Source organism: Lepidochelys olivacea, assembly GCF_965140295.1.
Source record: "Lepidochelys olivacea isolate rLepOli2 genome assembly, chromosome: 6".
Classification (NCBI taxonomy): Eukaryota; Metazoa; Chordata; order Testudines; family Cheloniidae; genus Lepidochelys; species Lepidochelys olivacea.
This window is the reverse complement of record NC_140416.1, coordinates 56,150,329-56,175,930: the sequence shown is the minus strand read 5'-3', so window position 1 is coordinate 56,175,930 and position 25,602 is coordinate 56,150,329. Positions and strand designations below refer to the sequence as shown.

At 44.5% G+C, this 25,602-nt stretch overlaps 1 protein-coding gene across 7 annotated transcripts in view; it reads right to left on the bottom strand.

Moving 5' to 3' along the window:
- Window positions 1–25,602, bottom strand: part of ATG13 (autophagy related 13) — a 57,092-nt gene that overhangs the window by 10,405 nt on the left and 21,085 nt on the right. For 4 of the 7 annotated variants that reach the window (XM_084631432.1, XM_084631434.1, XM_084631436.1 and 1 more), the window contains 7 exons: window positions 23,090–23,209; window positions 22,414–22,460; window positions 21,206–21,346; window positions 9,863–9,903; window positions 7,250–7,346; window positions 6,831–6,929; window positions 5,801–5,894 (listed from right to left, as the gene is read on the bottom strand). In XM_084631432.1, coding sequence (XP_084487558.1) covers window positions 5,801–5,894; window positions 6,831–6,929; window positions 7,250–7,346; window positions 9,863–9,903; window positions 21,206–21,346; window positions 22,414–22,460; window positions 23,090–23,209 — 639 coding nt within the window. Of the gene's footprint in view, window positions 1–2,919; window positions 3,019–5,800; window positions 5,895–6,830; window positions 6,930–7,249; window positions 7,347–9,862; window positions 9,904–21,205; window positions 21,347–22,413; window positions 22,461–23,089; window positions 23,210–25,602 lie in introns of all 7 variants that reach the window. The other 3 variants (XM_084631433.1, XM_084631435.1, XM_084631438.1) reach the window with 2 other exon arrangements.

Here is a 25,602-nt window from a genome sequence, read left to right as displayed (position 1 = left end):
GGAGAAATGTCGGCCAGTTTTGCATCTGTTATGGCAGGGGCTAGTGCTGCTTTGAGTTCGTGGATCCTAATTTCTGGGTTGCTTCGGATAATGAGCTTGGTGAGGTTGGGAGGTTGTTTGAAGACCAGAAGAGGGGGTTGGGGAAAGATTTTTTTTCAGGAGGTGGTCCCCATCAAGTACGGGTTGTAATTGTTTAATGATACCCTATATTGGTTCTAGTGTGGGGTGGTAGGTGACAACTAGAGGTGTGTGGTTGGAGGATTTTTGTTTTTTTCCTGTATTGAAGCAGGTTCTCTTAGGGTATTTGGGTGGCCCATTCCATGATGTGATCTATTTCTCTAGTGGAGTGTCCTTGTTTGGTGAAGGTGTGTATCCTGGACTTTCTCCTCAAAGCATATTCTATGGTATCTGAGGGCCTGGCTGTAGGTAACAGATTTCTTGGTGTGTTTGGGGTGGTTACTGGATCTGTGAAGGTAAGTAGGGTGATCCAGGAGTCTCTTGTATATAGTTGTCTGTTGAATGCCATTACTGAAGCTAATCGCGGTGTCCAGAAAGTTGATGCTGGTGCGGGAGTGTTCTAGAGACAGTTTGATAGATGGGTGGTGGTTGTAGAAGTTGTGGTGGAAATCTATGATGGGTGGGTCCGACATATGCCTATCACATCTGGTGCACTAAATGCCCTAACAACAACAACAACTGTGGGGGTGAAACCAGACAGACAATCACTATGCTCTTAACTGAATTCACCCAGAAAAATTATAGAAGACAAAAACACCATTTCACTCATGGGTGAACACTTTTCACAAGACCTGACCCCTAGGACGTGAAGGGTTCTTCCACTGGTGTAGGTGTTCCACCTCCATCGACCTAGAACTGTCTACACTGGGGGAAAAGTCAGCTTAATTACATCACTGAGGAGTGTGGATTTTTCACACCCCAGGAGATGTAGCTAATGCTGATATAAGTTCCCAGTGTAGACCAGCTCTCAGTACCTTTCCCAGAGCTGAAGAAGAGCCACAAGAGGTAACCTGAAAGCTTGTCTCTCTCACCAACAGAAGTTGGTTCAATAAAAGATATTACCTCACCCACCCAGGGACCAACATGGCTACAACACTGCAATCCCCAAGTGAGTCAGTACTCTGAGTGCTGACATTTTTGAGGTGGTGTCCTGACAATTTAAGGGCTGCCCACAGATATCAGGCTGGGCTCCTTCTAGAGTCTGGGTTAAGCTGGAGGGAGTGGTCTCTTCTCACAAACCAGTCTCAAGAACTGGCCCAGTCTCAAGAACTCTTATTTTGCTAGGAGTATCATCTGATGCTACTCTGACTTTCATAAGGCTTTCTGCTCTCCAGAGAGTCCCCAATCCCCCCGGGGAACTCTAGGGGCCATTCCCCATTGAACTGGCCCAACATTCTCTTTATTTAAAAAGTCCCCCAACTCATGCAGACATCCCTTCCCATCACTACACTGTGATTTACTGTGAGTTAAGACAGCCAGTCCCTCTTCACCAGACACTGTCAACTTGAAATTTAATTCACTTTTAAAAGCAGAGTTAAAAGTAACTTCAGCCCTGCACCTGCTGCTGAGACTGCCAGCAATGTTTGTGATTTTATAATAGAATGTTCCTATTCCATAAAAATGATTCTCTCCCCTGTTGCTGTGTGAAAGATCCATACCTACAGGAGAAACCTACCTGACTAGTCAGGGGGAGACATAGAAACTGACTACACAAAGTGTGTGAGAAGCACAAAATAAACGAACAAAAGTAGAAAATAGACATCTTTCTAGTCCTCTTAGGTGTTACTTATAACAACCAGAGATCAAACATTTTCAGACAGAGTGGTGAGATTTTTTCAAGTTAACAGTGTCTCAACTTTAACACTCTTAGAACAAGCACCACGTTACAGGAGGTGCAGGTTCCAGAGCCAGAGGCTACTCATGAGAGAACACTTCAAGCACTATCCACTGATGCCTGTTGTGTCATATGGGTAACAGATGATGGTCTCTAAGTTCCTGCAATCGGAACACGTGAGTAACAAGCAAACATCCTGACTGGGAAAGAGAACTAGGCCAAGATCCTCAAAGAAATTTAGGTACCTAACTCTGATTTCAGTGGGAGTTAGGACCTAAATACCATTTAGGATCTGAGCCCTAGACAACCACAGGTGAAATCCTGTCTCCATTGAAGTTAGTGGCCAATCTCCCATAGACTTCAGAGCAGTCAGGATTTTACCCCAGATGTTTACATTGAAATGCTTCAAAACAGACTGTCATGATGGGGCATTCAATTCATTTTTGCCCTCCAAGACCCTCTAAGACCTTTGCCACCCCTCCCCTTTTCTTTACTCCCTGCCTACTCCAAGAAAAGTTGCATAAAGCTCCTCTATAGCCAGTCAACATGAAGCCTTGTGTGTGCTAGGTGGTCTCTGGGATCACAGGAGGTATGCTGGGCCTCCCTCCCTGCAGAGGTGAGGAATGCTGCTTCTTTCCCAAGCCCCTGCCAGCCGACAAAGCACTGTGCACTTTGATAAATTAAATTTCTTCTACCCACTGCAGTCAAGACCCCTTGATACCTTGACAAGACACTCTCCCCCCTTGACCTCTCAAATGGCATGCATTGGTTGCTTCCTATAGGGCTGCTGCTCAGTGCTATGCTGCAAGTGTTTTTTAGTTTAAAGAGCACTAGAGCACCATTTTGAACAAATAAAAAACCCTGCTATATAAAGAATCACAGACATTGTGAACACATCTAACCAGAATAAAAAGCCCATCCCATTTTGGGCTGACCAACTTCTTCAGCATAAGGAAGCAGCAAACAGATTTATTTCCCAGTGTACACTCTGGGTAGTCAAACTTGTACCTTCCTGCATTTTTAAAGTACTATCAGGCCATAGATACTGTATTCTACTGTGAACTCACTTGATGTGAAAAGGCCAGTCCCATCATAGGGACCTTCAAGGTGTCCATCACCACAGGAGGAGGGGTCTGAAAATGTGCCTTAGTGACAGTAAAAACACACTGTGCACATACACAGACACACAGAGGAAAACAAGGAAGGAAGAAAGAGAAAAGGACTTGAGAGAAGAACTGAAAAGAGTTGGATGAACTGAACACTAATGAGGAGCATCTATGGCCAGAGCAATCAGACAGCTTTATGCATGGTAAAATTCTCAGTATGGCCAGAAATTCATTTAATTTGTAAAGGAGTCAGTCTTGCAGTGAACCACTCCCCATCACAACTCCAGAGAGAATTAGACATAAAGCAACTGCCAAAAGCTCCATTGCACAGCTTACTAGGACTGCTAGCCAGTTCACCAAGACTAGGCTGAGGGGCTCTTAGGAACAGTTGAGACTGATTTTGATTTGAACACATACAAGTTGTCTATATTTTGATGGTCTCCCTTCAGATGTAGCTAGTCTTCCAAAATTGTAAATTCTGAGGGGCAGGGAACATGTCTGTGTGTGTCCCTGTGCAGCACCCAGCCCAATGGGGCCCTGATCCAGGCTGAGGCCTCTGGGCACTACCATGATCCAAATCATTTTTATACCAGAACACAGCAAGTGGAGCAGGGCCTTAAGTGGAAATTGGCAATCTGTGGCATTAAAAATTGTCTAGCAGAGGGTGCCTGATGTGAGAGGGGTGGGCCATCCATGGGAATCCCACCGCACCAGGTCTGTCTCCCAGCTTCCTGGAAGCACAGTTCCATTGGAATCACATTAGCAGGTACAATCCCTGAACACTTTGGTGTTCTCCACGGAAAATACAATGCAGGGTAGTCTGCATCTTTTCTAGTAAACTCTACAGGGCTAAAGGGAGGAGGATGTATTCCGCCAATCTTGTGTTTACCCCCTCCCAATACATGGATGCCTAGATAGGCCTATTGAGGTCCAGCAGCAGAGTGGCTGAGCCTCCCTTCCACTCAGTAGGAATGTGGGATGCAGCTTGGGGGGGGAGGCCACAGTCTGTATGTACAGAATCCAGTGCACAGACAGGTCTCAGTACCTGATCTGGACTTTTAGATGTTTATAAATATATAAAGAGGGTTTGCCTTTTTTCAATGTATGTTGTCCCCTTATAGTGCCTTTTTAAATGTTGCCTTTGGCCAGAAAGATTGACAATTGCTTTACATCTGATCATATTATGTATGTAAATTATAAACCATGGAGCACTGGTACCAGAGGCTGCTGTTAGTCACCAATCCTCAAAGCACTGATGGTTTCATAGAGAGCTTTTCTTCCGATATTAGGAAGCTTCATGCCCTCCAGAAAGACGACCGGTGGCAATTTATTTAGCACCATTGTTACTATTATGTAACTAACTCTGGCTATGAGTAACTGACATAGGGACCAGTACAAATGTTCTCATGAACATTAATATGTATTAACACCATTTATTGAAAAGGCAGAGAGCATGGGGCTCAGCCTCAAACAAGTCTCTTGTGCTGGACATCTAACAACCAACAGCTTTACTCGCTCAGACTTACCATGAGCACTCCCTCTCTGATTCAACATTGCTGGGTGAACTGGTCATCAAAATATCAGTGAGGCACAAGAGAGGCCTCTTGAGATGGATTTATTACTACATTTATCAAAATTAAATATATTTACTAGTAGTTTGTCAGATTGATCACCTTGAGGCAATAAGTGACCCCAAAGCAAACTCATTCAAATGAGAAAAACGTTCTCAAACTGCATTTCACTCTTGACCATAGTAACACAGACACATCAGAAATGGACTAGAGATCTTAAAGTTCACCAGAGATACTTAATTTTGTGGACAACTGGACTGAATGTTCTTGAACTTCTAAAGCTACAGGAAAACAGATAATCTGACCAAGCTTTAGTCAGAGAGCTATAGAAATTACAGACAGGAAAAAAAGAATGAATCTGGTTGAAAAGGGGGCAGAAGACTGCTAGAAATTTTGAAGTTGTTTTCATTTTGTAGGGTTCAAAATGGACCCATTTTCTGTTTTTTGCATTGTTTCCAGAGATATTTTAAATGAAAAATGTTATGCAAATGTTTCCATTTATTGCAAACTGCGTTTGCAGTAAGAAAATGCAGATTTAAATAAACAAAAATGGATAAATTTTTAAAGTCTCTAAACATTTTTTGCAAAATTTTTTATAGACATTTTTTCATGAACAGTTAAAAAATGATGAAAAAGACCCTGTAATGAGTGGAAAATTTCAACGAGCTCTAGAAAAATTCCCATATAATTTACACCAAGGATCAATGCAGAACTGTTCCCCATCAGGTACTTGCTAGTGTTTGTCCAGTCTAGTTTTAGATGCTCCAAGTGATAGGGCTTTCACCCTTTCCTAGAATAATTCCACAGCCTAGGAGACTGCAAAGTAAGGTAAGTCTTCTCCTGATATTCCTGAGAGTCTCCCTCCCAATTCGAGGCTATTACACCTTGTTATATTGCCTGGCCTTATCTGAATTCATTTGTCTCTTTGTAGTGTTTATCCCCTGGACATATCTGTAGACTGCCGTGTTCCTCTTCAGTCATTGCTTAGCCCAGCTACACAATTTAGTTTTTGAATCTTTCCTCATAAATCAGTCCCTTCTGTCCCATGAAGTCTTGTTGGAATTAGCATCCACCTGGGTTTTACAAAGAGGGGAGCAAGGTCTGGGCAATACATATGTGTAAGTAAACAAATTTTAATTACAGAGACTGAACACACAGCATACTGCTGTTAGACTGTACACCTGCTACTTCAGAGGACATATGCTGAGCTGCACTAAAGGGAATTAGTTGTTCAACTTGCCTTTGGGACTGAGGAGCTCATTTTCTCCTACCTGGGATGGAGGGGAGGTGGAGAAAGAGGTAGTGCACACTTCCTGGGAGTCTTCCACTGATGGGTATGCTGCCCCATTGTCCTCACCAGTCGTTCTAGAGCAGCAAGAAGAGAGAAATTTCATGATAGGAATATTCCATAAGCCAAAAAGAAATAATGAAAAGTATTCATAGATTCCAAGGCCAGAAGGGACCATTGTGATCATCCAGTCTATTGAGTGAGACTCAGATGCTGCAGGAGGACAGAGTATTTGGGTGGAGCTGAAAGAAGAATTTACGAAGGGGCTCGGATTCTTTCGTTGGCAGGGCTGAAGAGAACACTGCCAGGAGTTTAAGTCCTTTGGGCTTTGAACTTTCCAGAGGTTCTCCCTGAAGAAGGAAAAGGTGCTTCCTCTTCCATCTGGTTTCTTTTTCCAAGAGAAAAGGTTTCGATGTACTGACCAACAGACCCAGCTTTGTTGCTGGTAGAATCCCTGGGACCAAATACCAAATATTGTGCCATTGCTCTTGATTAGATCATCACCACAGGAATTTTAGAGAAGGCAAACTTCATGCACTTATTTCCTCCATTCTTACTTACATATGTACCCTGCTGCTGATGAAAAATCTCAACCCTGTGGGCTTTCCCACAGTGATACCCACCTATGTGAATTCCCACAGATGCATGCTTCCATGACCCCAGGTTCTGTACCAAGTGTCTTGCATGATAACTGGTACACTTTCCCTTCTGTACAATATGCAATCAGATAACTCCATCACTGACACAAAGGAGATTGCACCCTGACTGCTAAATGATCTAGAATGTTACAGCACGGAGTTAGGACCATTGAGAATCCTCTGAGGCTAGCTGCACTCAAACCTCTAAACCTGAGGGGGAAATGCTGCCTTTCCTTACATGCTCCATTTCTAATAAGAGTGACACTGATCCTGCAGTCCTCCTCTACGCCCAGTCAGCAGGTACTAGAGAAGGCTCTGTACTTGGGCATAAGAAAGCCTTCATTTATAGCCCATGACCACACTCTGTTTCCTCACCTGTAATTGCACGGGTGCATGGGTGAGGAGCTGGGGTAGGGACGGTCCACAAAGTGATCAATGATAATCCCCATGATAGGTGGGGTCCTCTCAAACTGCCTGTAACACAACAAGCATATGGTGTTATTCATAAGACTGGCTTCCCCTCTCTACTGCGTCCCCACTCATTCCCAAAGAGTCCCTTGTATCTGTTAATGGGGACCAGAGCATCACCACAATTCAATCCTGCAACTCCAAGCATGAACCAGTGACATGGTGTTCTGGAGTCTGGCTCAGGGCTACCCAAATACTCCCCCTCTGCAAGACCTGAGGATCCAAGAGGATGTTTAATGTGGGACTACCTAAATTGGAATGAGGAAATGTGAGGTTTAATGTTGTTTTCTTGGAAGATGCTTTTTGGGCTGACCACATTTCCTTACCTGGTTGAAATGAAGGCCAGGTTGATTCTGTAGGCACAAGACAGAGTGATGGTGCCCAATGGGGTACCCACTGTTCCAACACGGACTGTCTGGAAACCTAAAAGGGGTAGAAGAGTGGTTATCAGTTTCACTAGCTTCTTATGATGGTCATAAAGGTTGATTATTTCTATTCCATACACCCGGTCTGGATTAGATCTTCCTAAACTTGGTTTCATTAATCCCTCCATTTTGAGCTCTGAACAAAAACACGAAGGAAAAACAGCAGCAATATGTTGTCTTGTGGTATCTGTCTTACTGTCACCCTCACCTGCTTCACTGCCTGCAATTCCAGTCCTGGCCCCACACATAGCTTTGCTAATGCCCCTCTTTCGTGAATGGCATCACCTACTGCTGTTCCAGTCCTAAGCCACACAGATGCACCTCAGTTCTACTATTTCAGTCCTGGACTGCTAGAGTAGAAGTGACCATCATCGTGAACATTCTCAAAGTTCTAAGGATAGGCCTCCCTGGACAAGGGTTATGCCTTGAGTCAGTAGAGGGCTTCTCATGCTAGGGGTAAGGTTACCAAGGGTAGGGATCTATGGGCTATGGTTAAGCCTGTGGTCTTTAGGGATCCCTGGCCAGGGTTGCTAAGGGCCCAGCTTCCCAGGCTGGAGTTAGGGTTTCTAAGGGTTGGCCTCTCCAGACTAGGTTTAGATCTGGGTTCAGTGGAGCTCCCTGGGCTGGGATTAGGATTACTCAGGGTAGGCATGTCGGGGCTAGTGTTACGCCTGAGGTCAGTAAGGCACTCCAGGCTGGTGTTACTAAGGTAGTGGTCCCTGGGCTAGGGTGACCAGGTGTCCGGTTTTTGACCAGAGCACCAAGCAGAAAAGGGACCCTGGCGGCTCTGGTCAACACCACTGTTAAAAGTCCGGTCGGCAGTGCTACGGAGCTAAGGCAGGTTAGTCCCTATCTGTTCTGGCTGGCACCATGGCCAGCAGGTTTGGCTCCTTCGGGGGGGGCCACAGGGCTCCGCATGCTGCCCCCTGCCCTGGCTCTGCACTCTGCAGGTGAGAGCAGCGCGTGGAGCCTCCTAGCACCCCCACCTAGGAGCCGGACCTGCTGGTTGTTTGCTGCTTCCAGGGCGTGCACAGCATGGTGCCAGCATAGGCGCGGGAAGTAGGGGTGTGGGTGCTGCTTCCCGCGCCTATGCCCTGCTCCTGGCCCTCCGTCCCCACAACCCCTCACCTCAGCACCTCCACTACTAAAAATGTTCGAGCGCCACTGGGTGCCAGGACAGGCACGCAGCCTGCCTTAGCCCCCCCTGCTGCGCCACTGACCGGGAGCCACCGGAGGTAACCCTGCGCCCCAACCACCTGCCTTGAGCCTCTCCCCAAACCCAGAACCCCCTCCCGCACCCTGAATCCCTCATGTCTGGCCCCACCCCGGAGCCCTCACCCCCTCCCCCTCCCACACCCTCAACCCCCTGCCCCAGCCCAGTGAAAGTGAGCGAGGGTGGGGGAGAGCGAGCCACCAAGGGAGGGGGAATGTAGTGAGCGGGGGGCATGGCCCTGGGGAAGGGACAGGGCCTCAGGCAAGGGGCAGGGCTTGGGTGTTCAGTTTTGTGTGACTAGAAAGTTGGCAACCCTACCCTGGGCTATCACTAGGCTTGGGGCTTGTAGGGCTCCTCTGACCAGGGTTAGGATTACTAAGGGTAGGGCTCCATGGGCTAGAATTAGGCCCGTGGCCAGCAGGGATCCTCAAGGTAGGGATAGGGTTACTAAGGGTATGACTCTTCAGGCTAGAGTTATGCCTGCGGTCAGCAGGGCTTCCTAAATTAGAGTTAGGATTGCCGAAGGTAGGGGTCTCCAGGCTAGGGTTAGGATTACTAAGAGTAGGCATCTCTGGACTACAGTCACGCTTGGATTTAATGGGCCTTCTTGAGCTAGGGTTAGGGTTACTAAGGGTAGGCTTCCCCAGGCTAGGGCGACACCTGGGGTCAGTAGGGCTCTCTGGCCTAGGGTTAGATTACCAAAGATAGGGTTCCCAGGCTATCAATAGGCTTGGAACCAGTAGGACTACACTGACCAGGGTTAGGTTTATTAAGGGTAGACCTCTCTGGCGTACATTTAGGCCTGGGAACACTAGGGTTCTCCATGCTATGGTTAGAGTTACTAAGGATAAGTATCTATGGGCTAGGGTTATGCCTGGCATCAGTGGAGTCCCCAGGCTAGGGTTTGGGTTACTAAGGGTAGGGATTCCTGGGCTAGGAGGAGTCCTGTGGCCAGTAAGAATCCTCAAGCCAGGGTTCAGGTTACAAAGGGTAGGCCTGAAGCATAGGGTTATGCCTAGTCAGTAGGTCTCTCCAGACTAGGGCTAGGGTTCCTAAGGGTAGGCCTCTCTGGGCTAGGTTTACAGCCTAGGATTAGCATTACTCACAGTAGGGATTCTCAAGCTAAGGTTAGTGTTAATAAGGCATAGCTGTCATTTTGTAACATCCATTACAGATAAAGCAGAACAGAAATTACTTGTGAACTGCAGGCCTGGTCTCCTTATAACACTAGGATACTATTACAAAACCTGACAATTTGGGAGAGAGACATCAGCTAGTTTATGTCCATTGCACAACCATACCTTCTCCCAAGCCGCTCAGCTGCACTTCCCCAAAGTATATCCTACGAGGGAAAGAAGAGAGATAGTACATCAGACACAATCTATCCAGAGGCATAAAACTAAATACATTTATACTCCTTATTAAAACCATAAGGAGTGGAAGGATCAGAGCCATCTTTCCTCTTTAGAAGGTACATTCCACGTGGCAAATCGTGCTCGGACTGGCTAGAAAGCCTGCTCCCAAAGAGTCTGCCAGCCAAATGGCTAATTCCATCCCATCAGATGAACACATACAGTATTGTTTGAGGAAGGAGAAGGAAAAGGAAAAGACAGCAAAAGCATCTGTTGTAAGCTGGGATAGGATCTGATCAGAAAGGAAAGAACAGATACTTAGACATATCAGAACCCACTTCCTATTAAAAACATGATTTCTTTTTTAAAAAACCCTACCAACTGGCTCAGTGACCAGTCTACAGATCCATGGAAGACTGAGACTCAGAACTGACTTGGGATTCCAGGCCTGGGGAGCTGCCTATTCCGAGTCCTAGTATTGGTGCTTATCTTACTACATACAGGACACTAACTTGATGTGATGGGGTGTTCACACCACACAAACCCTAAGGTAGCCCTAAAGGGACCAATTAATCTTACTGGCTGCACCTGGGGGAGAGTCAGGCTTGATTGATAAGCACTAACTGAAGATAAAGCCCAGGTGTCCAGGAGCAGGCTGGGCTTGTAAAAAGTCAGGAAATTGAGAGCAGAAGGGGACTAGGTGGGCTGGCCAGCCTGCCTGGACGTTGGAACTGGGCTGAATGCTGGTATCTGGCAGAAGACTCTGAGCCGCAGGAGTAGTCTGGTGGTGGAGGGCTGTCGCTGGTGCTGGTCCTTGGCTGCAAGTTGAAACTGACAATGGAAGCAGGGGGAGAAAAAGAGAAAATCTCCTTGGACTATGAAGGAGAAGCAGCGGGGGACAAAGAGTGGTCTCAGAACAGGGGGAAACGAAGTCTTGATATGTCAGGATTTGAAGAAGGAATGCACAGAAATGAAAAACAAATGCAGGATAAAAGTCAACATTTCATAATTGTCAAATAAGTGAGAAGATGTGAAGGTAAGAAATGTTCACCACTTTTCTTTATCCATTCCATTTTCAGGGGGTTGTGACATACAAAGAGCTAAAAGAATGCAGGGCGGAGATCTATTGATAGACTGTACACATCAGGAGCAAGTTGAAAAACTTCTTGAATCTGTAAGCTTAGGGAAAATGAAAGTTACTTGTCAATTGCCTAAATTCCTGACATAAGCAAAAGGGGTTATGTAGGAAATACGGTTAGGATTCTCTGAGGATATCACAAAGAGTACAGGCAAAGATAAACTATTGTTTGTTAAACAGCTACTTAGGAGAGAGGCAGAAAACTGGCCATCTACAGAGGGATCAAGAGGCATAACACTTAAAAGAGGGGTATCAATATTTCTGGGTTAAACCATATATTCCCTCCCCCGTCTTCTGCCATGAGGTGCTGTAATTGCCACATACAAATGGCTGTCAAAGGTTTGACTAAGGGAACAATGAGGTACAGTAAATGTGAAGGAAGTCACACAAATGACAACTGTGTAGAAAGAACAGAACCTAAATGCAACAATTGTGAGGGAAAGCACAGTTCAGAATATAAAGGATGTTCAGCAGCAGAACAAGTTAGAGAAATACAAAATATTTAAATAATTTAAAAAGTGTCATCTGCGGAGGCTACGAAAAGATACCCAAATGCAGAAAATAGAAAAAGAAAAATACTCAAGTGAGAGAAAAGATATACAGGTGCAGCAGAACACATCTCTAGTCAGGAAAGAGAACGAGCCCTGGTCTACACTAGTAGTTGAGGTCGAGTTTAGCAGCGTTAAATCGATTTAACCCTGCACCCGTCCACACGATGAATCCCTTTTTTTCCTACTTAAAGGGCTCTTAAAATCGATTTCTCTACTCCATCCCCAACAAGGGGATTAGTGCTGAAATCGGCCTTGCCGGGTCGAATTTGGGGTAGCGTGGATGCAATTCGACGGTATTGGCCTCCGGGAGCTATCCCAGAGTGCTCCATTGTGACCACTCTGGACAGCACTCTCAACTCAGATGCACTGGCCAGCTAGACAGGAAAAAGCCCGCAAACTTTTGAATCTCATTTCCTGTTTGACCAGCATGGCAAGCTGCAGGTGAGTGCAGAGCTCATCCGCAGAGGTGACCATGATGGAATCCCAGAATCGCAAAAGAGCTCCAGCATGGACCGAACGAGAGGTACGGGATCTGATCGCTGCATGGGGAGATGAACCCGTGCTATCAGAACTCCGTTCCAGTTTTCGAAATGCCAAAACATTTGTCAAAAATATCCCAGGGCATGAAGGACAGAGGCCATAATAGGGACCCAAAGCAGTGCCGCATGAAACTTAAGGAGATGAGGCAAGCCTACCAGAAAACCAGAGAGGCAAACGGCCGCTCCGGGTCAGAGCCTAAAGCATGCCACTTCTATGATGAGCTGCATGTCATTTTAGGGGGTTCAGCCACCATTACCCCAACCGTGTGCTTTGACTCCTTCAGTGGAGAGGGAGGCAACATGGAAGCAGGTTTTGGGGACGAGGAAGAGGATGATGATGATGAGGTTGTAGGTAGCTCACAAAGCAAGCAGAGAAACCGGTTTTCCCGACAGCCAGGAACTGTTTCTCACCCTGGACCTGGAGCCAGTACTCCCCCGAACCCACCCAAGGCTGCTTCCTGGACCCGCCAGGTGGAGAAGGGACCTCTGGTGAGTGTACCTTTTTAAATAGTATACATGGTTTAAAAGCAAGCGTGTTTAATGATTATTTGCCCTTGCATTCGCGGCCAGTACAGGTACTGGAAAAGTCTGTTAATGTATCTGGGGATGGAGCGGAAATCCTCCAGGGACATCTCCATAAAGCTCTCCTGGATGTACTCCCAAAGCCTTTGCAAAAGGTTTCTGGGGAGGGCAGCCTTATTCCTTCCACCATGGTAGGACACTTTACCACGCCAGTCCAGTAGCACATGGTCGGGAATCATTGCAGAACAAAGCATTGCAGCGTATGTTTGCTGGCGTTCAAACAACATCCGTTCTTTATCTCTGTTATCCTCAGCAGAGTGATATCATTCATGGTCACCTGGTTGAAATAGGGTGCTTTTCTTAAGGGGACATTCAGAGGTGCCCGTTCCTGCTGGGCTGTTTGCCTGTGGCTGAACAAAATGTTCCCCGCAGTTAGCCACGCGGTGGGGGGAGGCAAAATGCGACCTTGGAACGAAAGCACATGTGCTATGTTAACAGCAAGGTTTACTGTGAAAGAGTGTACCCATTGCTCTATAAAATGTGTCTTTTTAACTATCACTGTCCCTTTTTTTTCTCTCCACCAGCTGCATGCATGTGTTTCAAGGATCACAGGATCTTCTCCTTCCCGGAGGCTAGCGAAGATTAGAAGGCGAAAAAAACACACTCGTGATGAAATGTTCTCTGACCTCATGCTGTCCTCCCACACTGACAGAGCACAGACGAATGCACGGAGGCAGACAATGTCAGAGTGCAGGAAAGCACAAAATGAACGCGAGGAGAGGTGGCGGGCTGAAGAGAGTAGTGGCGGGCTAAAGAGGAGAGGTGGCGGCAGCATGATGAGAGGAGACAGGATTCAATGCTGAGACTGCTGGAGGATCAAACTAATATGCTCCAGCATATGGTTGAGCTGCAGAAAAGGCAGCAGGAGCACAGACCACCGCTACAGCCCCTGTGTAACCAACCGCCCTCCTCCCCAAGTTCCATACCTCCTCACCCAGACTCCCAAGAATGCGGTGGGGGGGGCCTTCGGCCACCCAGCTACTCCACTCCAGAGGATTGCCCAAGCAACAGAAAGCTGGCATTCAATAAGTTTTAAAGTGCTGTGTGGCCTTGTCCTTCCCTCCTCCACCACCCCACCCAGTGCTTCCCTCCTCCACCACCCCTCCTGGGCTACCTTGTCAGTTATCCCCCTATTTGTGTGACGAATTAATACAGAATGCATGAATGTGAAGCTTACAGGGAAGTAGAGTGAACTAAGGTGGGGAGGGGTTTATCAAGGAGAAACAAACAGAACTTTCACATTGTAGCCTGGCCAGTCATGAAACTGGTTTTCAAAGCTTCTCTGACGCTCACCACACCCTCCTGTGCTCTTCTAACCGCCCTGGTGTCTGGCTGCGTGTAACCAGCAGCCAGGCGATTTGCCTCAACCTCCCACCCCGCCATAAACATCTCCCCCTTACTCTCACAGAGATTGTGGAGCGCACAGTAAGCAGTAATAACAGTGGGAATATTGGTTTTGCTGAGGTCTAACCGAGTCAGTAAACTGCGCCAGTGCGCTTTTAAACGTCCAAATGCACATTCTACCACCATTCCACACTTGCTCAGCCTGTAGCTGAACAGCTCCTGACTACTGTCCAGGCTGCCTGTGTGTGGCTTCATGAGCCATGGCATTAAGGGGTAGGCTGGGTCCCCAAGGATAACTATAGGCATTTCAACATCCCCAACGGTTATTTTCTGGTCTGGGAAGAAAGTCCCTTCCTGCAGCTTTTGAAACAGACCAGAGTTCCTGAGGATGCAAGCGTCATGTACCTTTCCCAGCCATCCCACGTTGATGTTGGTGAAACGTCCCTTGTGATCCACCTGTGCTTGTAGCACTATTGAAAAGTACCCCTTGTGGTTTATGTACTCGCCAGCTTGGTGCTCCGGTGCCAAGATAAGGCTATGGGTTCTGTCTATGGCCCCACCACAGTGAGGGAATCCCATTGCAGCAAAGCCATCCACTGTGACCTGCACATTTCCCAGGGTCACTACCCTTGATATCAGCAGATCTTTGATTGCGTTGGCTACTTGCATCACAGCAGCCCCCACAGTAGATTTGCCCACTCCAAATTGATTCCCAACTGACTGGTAGATGTCTGGCATTGCAAGCTCCCACAGGGCTATTGCCACTCGCTTCTCAACTGTGAGGGCTGCTCTCATCTTGGTATTCATGCACTTCAGGGCAGGGGAAAGCAAGTCACAAAGTTCCATGTAAGTGCCCTTACGCATGCAAAAGTTTCGCAGCCACTGGGAATCGTCCCAAACCTGCAACACTGTGCGGTCCCACCAGTCTGTGCTTGTTTCCCGGGCCCAGAATCAGCATTCCACGGCATGAACCTGCCCCATTAGCACCATGATGCCCACATTGCCAGGGCCCATGCTTTCAGAGAAGTCTGTGTCCGTGTCCTCATCACTCTTGTCCCTGCGCTGACGTCGCCTACTCGCCTGGTTTCGCTTTGGCAGGTTCTGGTGCTGCATATACTGCTGGATAATGCTGGACAATGTTTTTGCCCCATTAGGCATTGGCATCTCAACCCAGAATTCCAATGGGCTGTGGAGACTCTGGGAACTGTGGGATGGCTAATCACAAGTGCAACACTCTGGAAGTCGACGCTAGCCTCAGTACTGTGGAAGCACTCTGCTGAGTTAATGCACTTAGAGCATTTTGTGTGGGGACACACACAATCGACTATGTAAAAACGGTTTCTAAAAAACCGACTTCTATAAATTCGACCTAATTTCGTAGTGTAGACATACCCTGAGAGAGTTATGGGAGATTGTGTATTGCTTGTAGGTAAAGGGAAGTTTATAACATTAATTACAGAAGTAATTAACTGCATCTTGCTGATGGGTGGGGGGGGGGGAGCTGAAAAGATTAAAGTCATAGCAAAAGCAGTAGAAAAATATCTAAAGATAAACAACCTCTTGATTGACTGCATTCATGTGATTTTTAAATTAAGGCAATAATACAACCTAAACAACCTGGTTTTAATGATCCTTAGTTGGAATGCACATGGACAAGAATTTAAGAAAGCCATCTTTGAAATGGGAAAAAAGCCTGATGTAACATGTGTGCAAGAAATATGGGTAATAAGTAAGCTTATGTTCAAATTTACCAGGATATGATATACCCTGGAGAGATTAAGAGGCTATAAAAGAGGGACTTAGTTACATTAAAACGGATATGCAGAAACTAAGGTTTGAATATAATGCTACTGAGATTCCCATGCAGAACAGAAACCATTAAATACAGATTTATAGTGTTTATACAGTAGAACCTCAAAAATATGAGCACCAGAGTTACAGACTGACTGGTCAACCGGACACCATGTGAAACCGGAAGTAACCAATCATGTAACAGCAGAGAATTTAAAAACAAAAACACAAAAAAAGCCAAGTACTGTACTGTGCCTGTATTGCATCTTAAAGATAAGCACATCTGGGCTACTGGTCCCCACCCTACCCACGGGAGACAGCAGAGCAGGAGCATTGCTGGGGTCTGCGCAGCTCTCTCTCAAACCCCCAATGGGACAAGGTGCAAACTCATGCCAGGGCTGACTAGGTTGCTCAGCTGCTGCTGAGTCCTGGCTTTGTGTGTCAGCTACTGGATCTGGAGCCTAAACGGCACTTTGTTCAGAGTTACAAACATTTCAGTTACGAACAAACTCCATTCCCAAGGTATCCATAACTCTAAGTTTCTACTGTAATCCAAATAAACTATTTTAGAATTAGAAAAAACAGTCAAACAAACAGTCATAATTTGCAGAGACTTTGATAGTCATACTGAGCTATGCGGAGATAAGAAAATTGATCTAAATGGTAAATGCTTAGAACAATTTGATATGCATAACCTGGTAATATTGAATATAGGAACACCTACTAAATTTAATTTAATGGATGGATCTTTTTCAGTTTTGGATTTGGGAACCACAGCAAATAATACATAGTAAATGCAACTGGGAAATTCATAAAGATGACAGAATAGGAAGTGATCACTTCCCTATGCTGATTGAGTACCAAAGCCAAAGAAATGTAGAAAAACACAGAGCTCCAAGCTGAAATTTTCAAAAAGCTAACTGGGGCCTTTTTAAGATATAAATGTGATGAATATTTATGTAGTAACTGTGCAAGTGACAACTTGGGAGAATTCTATAACATAATAAAAGGAATTACAGCAGCAACTAATCTGGCCATCTACAAAACATGAAATTGCCTACAACTCAGAAATCCCATTCCCTGGTATAATGAAGATTGCAAATTAGCAATCAAGGAAAGAAATAAGGCAGACAAGCAAGCAAAACACACAATGAACAGTAAAGACTTAATGAATTATAAAAGATGTAAGGTAGTAGCGCAAAGGATTATCAAAAAGACAAAAAATTGGAAAAATTTCTATAGGAAATCATACAAAGATTCTCAGCTTTCAGAAATATATAAGCAAATTGAGTGCATGGAATTCAAAGTAAAAGTAAACCTATACCTGATCTTATTGGAAACAATGATATTGAGGTCTCCAACTTAGGAAAGGCAGCCATTTTAGCAAAAGACTTCCAAAAGGTCAGTAGTGATATGAATTAAAGCAATGAGTTTTGTGAGAAGAAAAAGATGTACTGAGAAAAACGGTGACCAATTAAATGGCTGGAGAGAATATACTAATGGTGTGCTAAACAAACATTTTAAAATGCAGGAGCTTATTGCAGCCATTAGAAAAAGGAAAACTACAGCTCCAGGTAAAGATAATATATATAATGAAATGCTCCAGTACTGGTCAGAAGGGAGTTTAAAGATTCTATTGTGGTTATAGAATGATATATGGGAAAAAGGACTGGGGCCAATAGCATAGAAACAAACATTGGTAATACCAGTTAAGAAACCAGGCAAGGATCATACAAAACCTGATCCTTATGGGCCCACTGCCCTCATACCATGAGTGGGAAAAATCAAGGAAAAAAAATGATAAATTTAAGGCTTGTGGAATACTTGAAGAAAATATTTATAAACTAAGTATTATAACTGAGATACAAAGTGGTTTCAGCAAAGGAAGATGTACAACTGATCATATAGTGAGACTAGAACTGGAGGTACAAAAAAGCATAAGGACTAAGAACTCTATGGACATCGAAAGAACTGAGGACTTCTTGGACATCGAAAAAGCATATGATATGCTATGAAGGGAAGGCCTCCTATATAAAAATAACCAAAATTGGAATTAACAAAAGAGGACATGTTGGTGGACAAAGCACTTTTTAAGGGACAGAACTACAAAAGTCAAAGTGGGAACAGCTTTAACCAAAACCTACAAGCTTACAAATGCAACTCCACAAGGAGTATTGTTAGCCCTTCTTTTTTTCCATTATGATAAGTGACCTCCTGGAAAGTGTGCAGATGGGAATAAGTATTTCCCTTTTCACAGACGACTGTGCTATATGAACTAAGCATAAAAGACTTGAAATAGCTGTGGAAAAGAAAAATGAGGCACTCCAGAGAATTTCCAAGTGCAGAAATTATTGGAGATTTAAATTCTCACGTGCAAAAACTAAGGAAATGTTTTTAATTGGGAAGAAAATTAAGGAAGACTGGGACTTATTTCTTTATGGTGAAAAAATTCAGAACAAAAGTTTTGTTCCTAGGAATAGTGCTTGATAAAATGTTAACTTGGAAAGGTCACATAGATAACACCACACGAAAATGTACAAGTAGGATGAACTTACTTAAAGGCGTAGCTGGAAACAAATGGGGTGCAGATAAGAAGGTATTGATAATGTATAGTGAAGCATTGATAAGACCAGTTTTAGACAATGGATGCCAAGCTTTTGGTTCAGCCTCAAAAACAACTCTTAGACACCTAGAACTGCTCCAGGCCCAAGCTCTGCGACTGGCATGTGGTGCAGTGTTTACCTCAGTAATGTGTGCTGCAACTAGCCACTGAAGAGGGACCTATCAATCCAAGGATGAAACTATTAGATCTAACCTTTTGCACAAAGGTAAAAGGGAATCATGAAAATAGAAGTATGAGGATTGCCGGGAGCCAAGTAGACAAAATTATATGGATTGCCACACATTTCCTCATACTAATCAGAGTAAAAATGGGAAAAGGAGATATGTAAAAAAGAAATATTGAGAGAACTAGAATTTTTTAATCATGGGAAATCAAATTACAGCTGCAGTTATTCCCCATTTGTGGATTTGGAATTGTATGTAAAAAACCAAACCAAGAGAAGAAAAAAATTCACACATTAGGACTAATCAAATTTCTGAATTTATTTAGAAAAAATGAGGCCAGCTTTGCCAAATCTATGCAGACAGATCAAAAGATGACAGCATGGGTAGAGTGGAAACAGCCTTCTGTGCTCCTAGTCTTGGAATCCACAAATCTAAAATGTCATCAAATTATGGGACCATTCTGAAAGCTAAACTAATGGGCATAATGTTGGTACTGAGCTGGGTAGGAGATGCGTGACCAGCTACAGCTGCAATTTTATCTGACTCCTTGTCAGGCATTATGACAATCAGAACAGGGACTTTGGAAAGTAGAAATGACAAGTGAAATAACGTTTCTAACTATGGAAACAATGCAAGCAGGTGTCTGTGTAACAATAGCATGGATTCTTATGCACATCAGAATACCTGGAAATCAGATGGCTGACAAAAGGATATGAAATGGCTGACAAAAATACCATGTGGAGGTGGATATTAAGATACCCTTAAGTAGAGGAGAATTTAAAAGTGTGATCATGAATAAGCTTGCAAAGGAATGGCAAAAACTATGGGTCAAGGAAACAAAGGGACAAAGGTTTTATGACATACTCAAAAAATTGGAGATAATACTATATGCCACAATTATCATAATGTGAAGTAGTCATTTTTAGAGAGTGTTAGCAGGTCACTGTGCGTTAAATAATAAGTTAACCTGATTAAAAAGACAAAGATGGGCTGAATAATATGCACAAAACCAAAGAAACATGTTCTATGGCATTCTGGGCAATAGTCTACAGAAAGTAAGTTTCTTCATAAAAAAATGTAGCTGGCTTGGAATCAAAAAAATTTCCCTGAACGGAAATGGAATGATTGGGTGGGGAGGGAGGGATAAAAAAAATGGCTAAAATGAATGGAGAAAGTGGCGGTCATAGCCTTGTGGGATGACACTGCTGTGCCTCAAAAAAACCAAAAAACAAACAAAAAAAACCTATGACAAAGAAGGGGGTTGCAGGGAGAGAGTCTTTCAGTTGTTCTCTGGGCACAGAGAAGTGGGTAGGAGGAAACCTATGAGGAAGAAAAAGCCCTGGGATCCCATCCTGTCCCTGGTGGAAGGGATTTACCCACAGGAGTTGTAGGCAAAAAAGCCTGTGGAAGGCAGAGTAGGAAGAAGCCCAGGGAAAGAGCAGTGAGGGTTGAGACTGCTTAGACCTTGGCTGCTGATTATAGGGTCCTTGGGCTGAAACCTAGAGTAGCAGGCAGGCTCAAGTTCCCCTACCAGCCACTGGGAAGTGGCACAGGACTGGTGAAGGTGGCATCTGGACAGTTGGTCTAGCGAGATACTGATACACCAGAAGGGAAAAAACTATATAGTGATCTGGCCAGATGGCTGAGTCATGAAGAGAGAGCACCCTGAGTGCTGGAGAGTGAAAAGGACCACAGGGCGAGCAAGTGGCAGAAGGGGGCAATAGACCAGACTAGAGTTTATCCCCAGACCCAGCCACAAGGAGGCAACCTCAATGGTGAGTGAATCCCGTTGAACTCTGTTACCTGCACATTAAAGAAACAAGCAATGTGGGCAAGAACAGAGAAAAGATGAGAATTTTGTTAAACCTCACAACTTCTGTGCCAATCATGGTAACAAACCTGTGACTTTGCAGTAGCTTCAACTCACCACCCCAATGCTCTATACAACCACTTCCTGAGGTCAAAAAGAACGGGATTAGGCCAGCAACCATCCTACCTCAAGTTGTGAGCCCATCAAATCTCACAAGCTAAGTAGGGCTAAGCCTGATTAGTATTTGGGTAGGAGACCCACAGGAAAATCCTAGGAGTGGCGGGAAGTGGCAGTGAGGATTTAAGAAATGACCTTCTTCCAGAACTAGCTTTTTAAATTGTGTTCTGCATGAATGTACTTGAGTGTCCAATTTGTGCATGCATTTATTGTGATTCTATATAGGTCTTTGGTAATTGTTTGCCAGAATGACCAGTTACGCAATTAACTGTTCAAGTGCATGTACAATTAGTGTGTGCATAAGTCACATATACATTTACACACATTTTTAAATCTGTTCTCCAGCATCCCAGGGTGGGTTGGCGAGCTGCAGCTGGAGGCGCTGTGCTACAAATCAGGTAGAACACTGAAGTCCTGATCATTAGGGATCTATCTATCTTCTGGCAATTTTTGCATAAGTTTCAGATATTGGCTTTGGTTTTTCTAGCCAAATTCCAATTGAGTAGCTGGATTGTGTGTGCCTAAAAGTCTCCTACTGTTTCAGTTCAGACACAGAATATCAGTCTACATTACCTGTACAGTATTACGTATTCATGGCCCTGTTTCCTGGAAAGTCTGTAGGCTGGAGTCACCCTGGTTATAGCAAGCAAGGACTTCAGCAGCAGAGACAGCCTATTGTACACAGTGTACGAAACTTTGATTTCTTTGTCACACCTAGAGAGCACATAGAAGCAGTTAGACCAATGTTTCCAGCCAAGCAATGCAAATTTACACCAAAAGGGAGTTGGGCCAGTAATCTAATACTTGCTTAAGAGTGAAAGACAGACCTGAAATAAAGCATCAGGATGGTAATCTGTATCTGGGCTAGCAGGCCAAGACTCCTATTCCAGTCCAGGACAAACAGTAAATAGTGATTCTGTAGAACTCACTGCTGCAGAAGGTATAGGGCCTTGTACTAGAGAGGGGTAACTTTAGCATAATTAACATTTGTAGTTCCTGGGTAATTGAATTTCATGCTTGACAGCACACACTGATTGCCACAAGGGACCAAGAAAGAATTAATTTCTAATCCTCTTCTCTGACGAACAGTAAGCAGCAGGAGAGGGGCATTGTGCATGGGGGAGGGGCTTGTCTCTGAAACATCACGAGTGGTATGTCTGACTTGAAAGACCAATGATCTAATATGGCAAATCTTACATTCCCTTGTTACTTCTCAGTTTTGGAGAGGGTGGGAGAAACAAAGAATACAAAAAGCAAGAGCTATGAAAAAGCAGATGACAGTGTTTCCCTTTAACTTAACTGATGGAAAGTACAAAAGCAGGACTTAATGCCAACTTTGCCTCCAAATTCCTTTACACACACATCTTGAGAATCAGTGTCGGGTACATAATACTGGGATCCTGAAGGGCTTATTACAACTCTCGCTGCACTTGAGAAGAGAATATTTTGTCTTTTTTCTCCTTCTCCATGGTCTCTCCATTCCCACTAGGCTGCTGCTCATTGTGATGTACATGTCAGGGTGCATGCCAGACAGCACAGGACATTGAAGCAGAGCATGACAGCTCCAATTGCTGGTTAAAGGCCCCTCATATGAACCTCTCTGGAACACCTTCTGATCTGCCCTTGGCAACATCTTGGAATGCTGTTAAGCTCTTCCCCATAGCTTTTCCAGTTTCAGGTGAGGTCCCCTGTGTGCTCAATCATTCAGTCAGCCAGGAAAAACTTGCTCATTTGATTAAAAAAAAAACAAAAAAAACAAAAATTGAGGAACACACACTTACTTTTCATTCATTTCTAGACACCAGATTTCCAGCTCCATGGAATCTCCCTGCATCAGAGAAAGGATCAGGAACATAGCTCATTTAAAACAAACAAGCTCTTTCACATTTCATTAAGAATCAGTTACAGCAATGTAGCTCTAAGGCAGTGGTTCTCAGCCTGTGGCCCAATCAGCACAGAGCTGCGGCCCATGTAACATCCTCAGGGCCATACAAGTAGTATTGGATGTGGCCCACAATGGTAAATAGGTTTAGAACCATTGTTCTAAGGGAATGTATTTTTCCTGACTCTTGATTCTTTGTAAACAGATGGTCATTATTTCCTCATTATATTCATGTGCTAACAAGGACAGGACCCAAAGATATCTTACTGTGGGACAAGGGAGCCCCATAAAAAGTAGGATGGAGGCTGTACTCAGGACATGCTTACATCAGAATGGCTTAGCTCCCAAGGTGAGCTAATAAGCTGATTTTGCAGCTCTCCCACTAAGCGTTTGGCCTCACCAATTTGCAGTGAGATTTCCCTTTAGTTGTAAAATATGTTCATTTTCAGTGGCATACTAGCACACTGCAGGTCTAGAGAGATTTTTACATGGCCTTGGGCAAGAGAATAAGAGCTTAGGCAGGTAATTTAAGGGGCAAGTCAGCAAATGGTGATGTATCTTGACTGGGTTCTTACCTCAGAGGTTTTGAGAGAGATCTCTACACACATTGACCGTCCAACAGCAGGTAGCTGTCCTGCCAGGGCTTTCTTTGCTTCATGAGTTACCTCTGGTATATCTTTGATTGCCAAGTTGAACTGCAAAATGAAAGAACTTACTTTATTTTTCAGATTCCTTTGGAAAACCTGTCCAGTGCACACTGCAGACAGACTCAAGTTAGAGCAATCTGCTACAAAACAGATTAAAGAGGTGCCCACTCTAACAGTTACAGAACAGACTATTGAGGGTGAATACATATTTAAGCCTGACAGAAGCCTTCTGTGAATTTTAAGAGTCTGGTCTGATAAAATTTAACAGCGTAAGCATAAGTAGAACTGTGCATGTGTAAGAAATTGCAGAGTAATCATGTCTGTGAGAAAACAAAAAGATAAACTAAAAAGCTAGAAAAGACTCATTTGAACTAACACTAAACCTGTACTGACAGGGGAGGAGAGTTAACGTGGAAATGAAAGACTATGATGTATGTATAAGAAAAGATAACAAAAAGTTATACATAAGTTTGTGTAATACAGCAAGGTTGAAGTTGTATTCTCCAGTGCTGGAGGTGACTGATGAAATTGTCCTGATGAGCTTCCCACTTGTAAGTAACTGACCACCATGTGCTGAGTGTTTTGCCTTAATAAAGATTTGTTATACCCCTCTGCTGAGAAAGTGAATCTCATTCCAACGTTCTGGTGAGCTACGCAGTTTGTAAATTGGGCTAACAGCCAATATCCCAGGGACTGCGACCTAAGGCTATTGAGGGGTTTAAGGCATTTTTAAGGGACAGCGGAGTCGCTGGAGAGATATGTAGACAAGACATGGTGGGGGTCCCCTTAAGGAGATGGACACCCTTACAAGACAGAATCTGCTTGAAGTGGGGGCTAATGTGCTTGAAAGCAACTTTTTCAGCAACAAAAAGGTTGCTGAGAAAAGGGTAAAAGACACAGTTCAGGGTGAGATAGCGACCACTAGAGCTTTTGAGAAACAAAATGGAGCACTGAAACTGGAATTCAGAAAATAAAAACTCAAGTTAAAGAAATGCAGAAGGGTGAGACACAAGAACTGATAGACAAGGTCACTGAGCTACGAACTTTGACTGAGAACGCTCAAGAATGTGAGTCTCTTAAGGAGCAGAATGATGTTCTGCAACCACAGCTAGAAGCAGTGCAATTGGAGAATACAGAACTGACAGGGGCTTTTAATCAGACAGTGAAACTTTTGGAAGAAGGAAGCATTAATGAGCACAGTGTTGTATTGTCTAAGGAGGCTCCACCTCCTCATAATCCACTTTTTCCTTCCTTGAGCAATCTGGACTCTAAAGCTGCTCTTATGGTGCCTGTTCCAGTGGAGCCTATAATCATGTCCACAGTCCAAAACAATCAGGGTGGTACCTGTTTAGAGGTGAAGGTTAAAAACCTTTTACCAGAGGAGATAGCCATACTGCAAGAAATAGCCCCTTGCTCCAGAAGCACGGAGGAAGTGTTGAAGTGGCTTCTGAAAACTAGAGAGCAGGTTGAATTTTGTGATCTGACTAGAGGGATAGGAGAGGATTTTACAAAAGGGAGTTGGCTCTGGGGTTTGGCTACGTATTCCACAGGGCTAGAGAGGCTGGATATAGTGGCAGTTGTTGTGTGCAGAGCTTATCCGAGTTTTATTCTGGTCTGATGCAGCAATCACCACCGTTGTTGCTGTTAAGCAGAAACCTAAGGAGCCCCCTGCCAAACACGAAGAGCGACTTTTTTTTTGCTTGTTCTCTGGTCATGAATAATCCATTTTGTGATGATTCAGACTACCCACAACTTGTTATCGATGGGCCACTTCCAGAGGTTAGAGAGGCAGTTAAAATGGTATTTGAGAGGGGCTGAACTAATGTTCAGGTTGAAAAAGCAAAATATTTTTACCCCCCAGGACATGGTGAAAAGCACAAAGACCCTGTGGATGAGGCTGAAGCATACAGGATTGAAAGTGGCCAGGAATGCAATTCCAAGGGTAGTACAGAAACCCCTGGGTACGGTAGAGTGTGTGGCAGAGAGAAAGGAGGTGGTTGTGAGCACCCATGGATCCCCTTTTATGAGGAAGAGAGGTGCAATGAGGAACTGGAGGAGGTGGTGTGGAGGCTCCAAGAGGTGTCCTAGGGAACAGGGAGCAGTCTGCTGGCTGGAACTGCTTCATCCGTCCCTCAGTAGGGATACTGAGCCTCCTCCCACTCATGCAGGATTCTTACCCACTTCACCTTGGATGAGTGGGAATGCCACAACGTATTATCAGTTATAGGAGACATCCATAAACATGCTTTGCTTGATAGTGGAGAATCCGTCTTGTGACAGGGTTGGGCCAGATGGCTACAGGAAAGTGATAGAAGGCAGATATATTAGCCCCAGGTTAAGTAGGTCCTTTTTCCCTGGGTAAGGTAACAGGGAAGGTTTTTTTTTTTTTTTTTTGAAACAGAAAGGAAATTTATTTGTAACAGTTACAAAGAATACAAAGG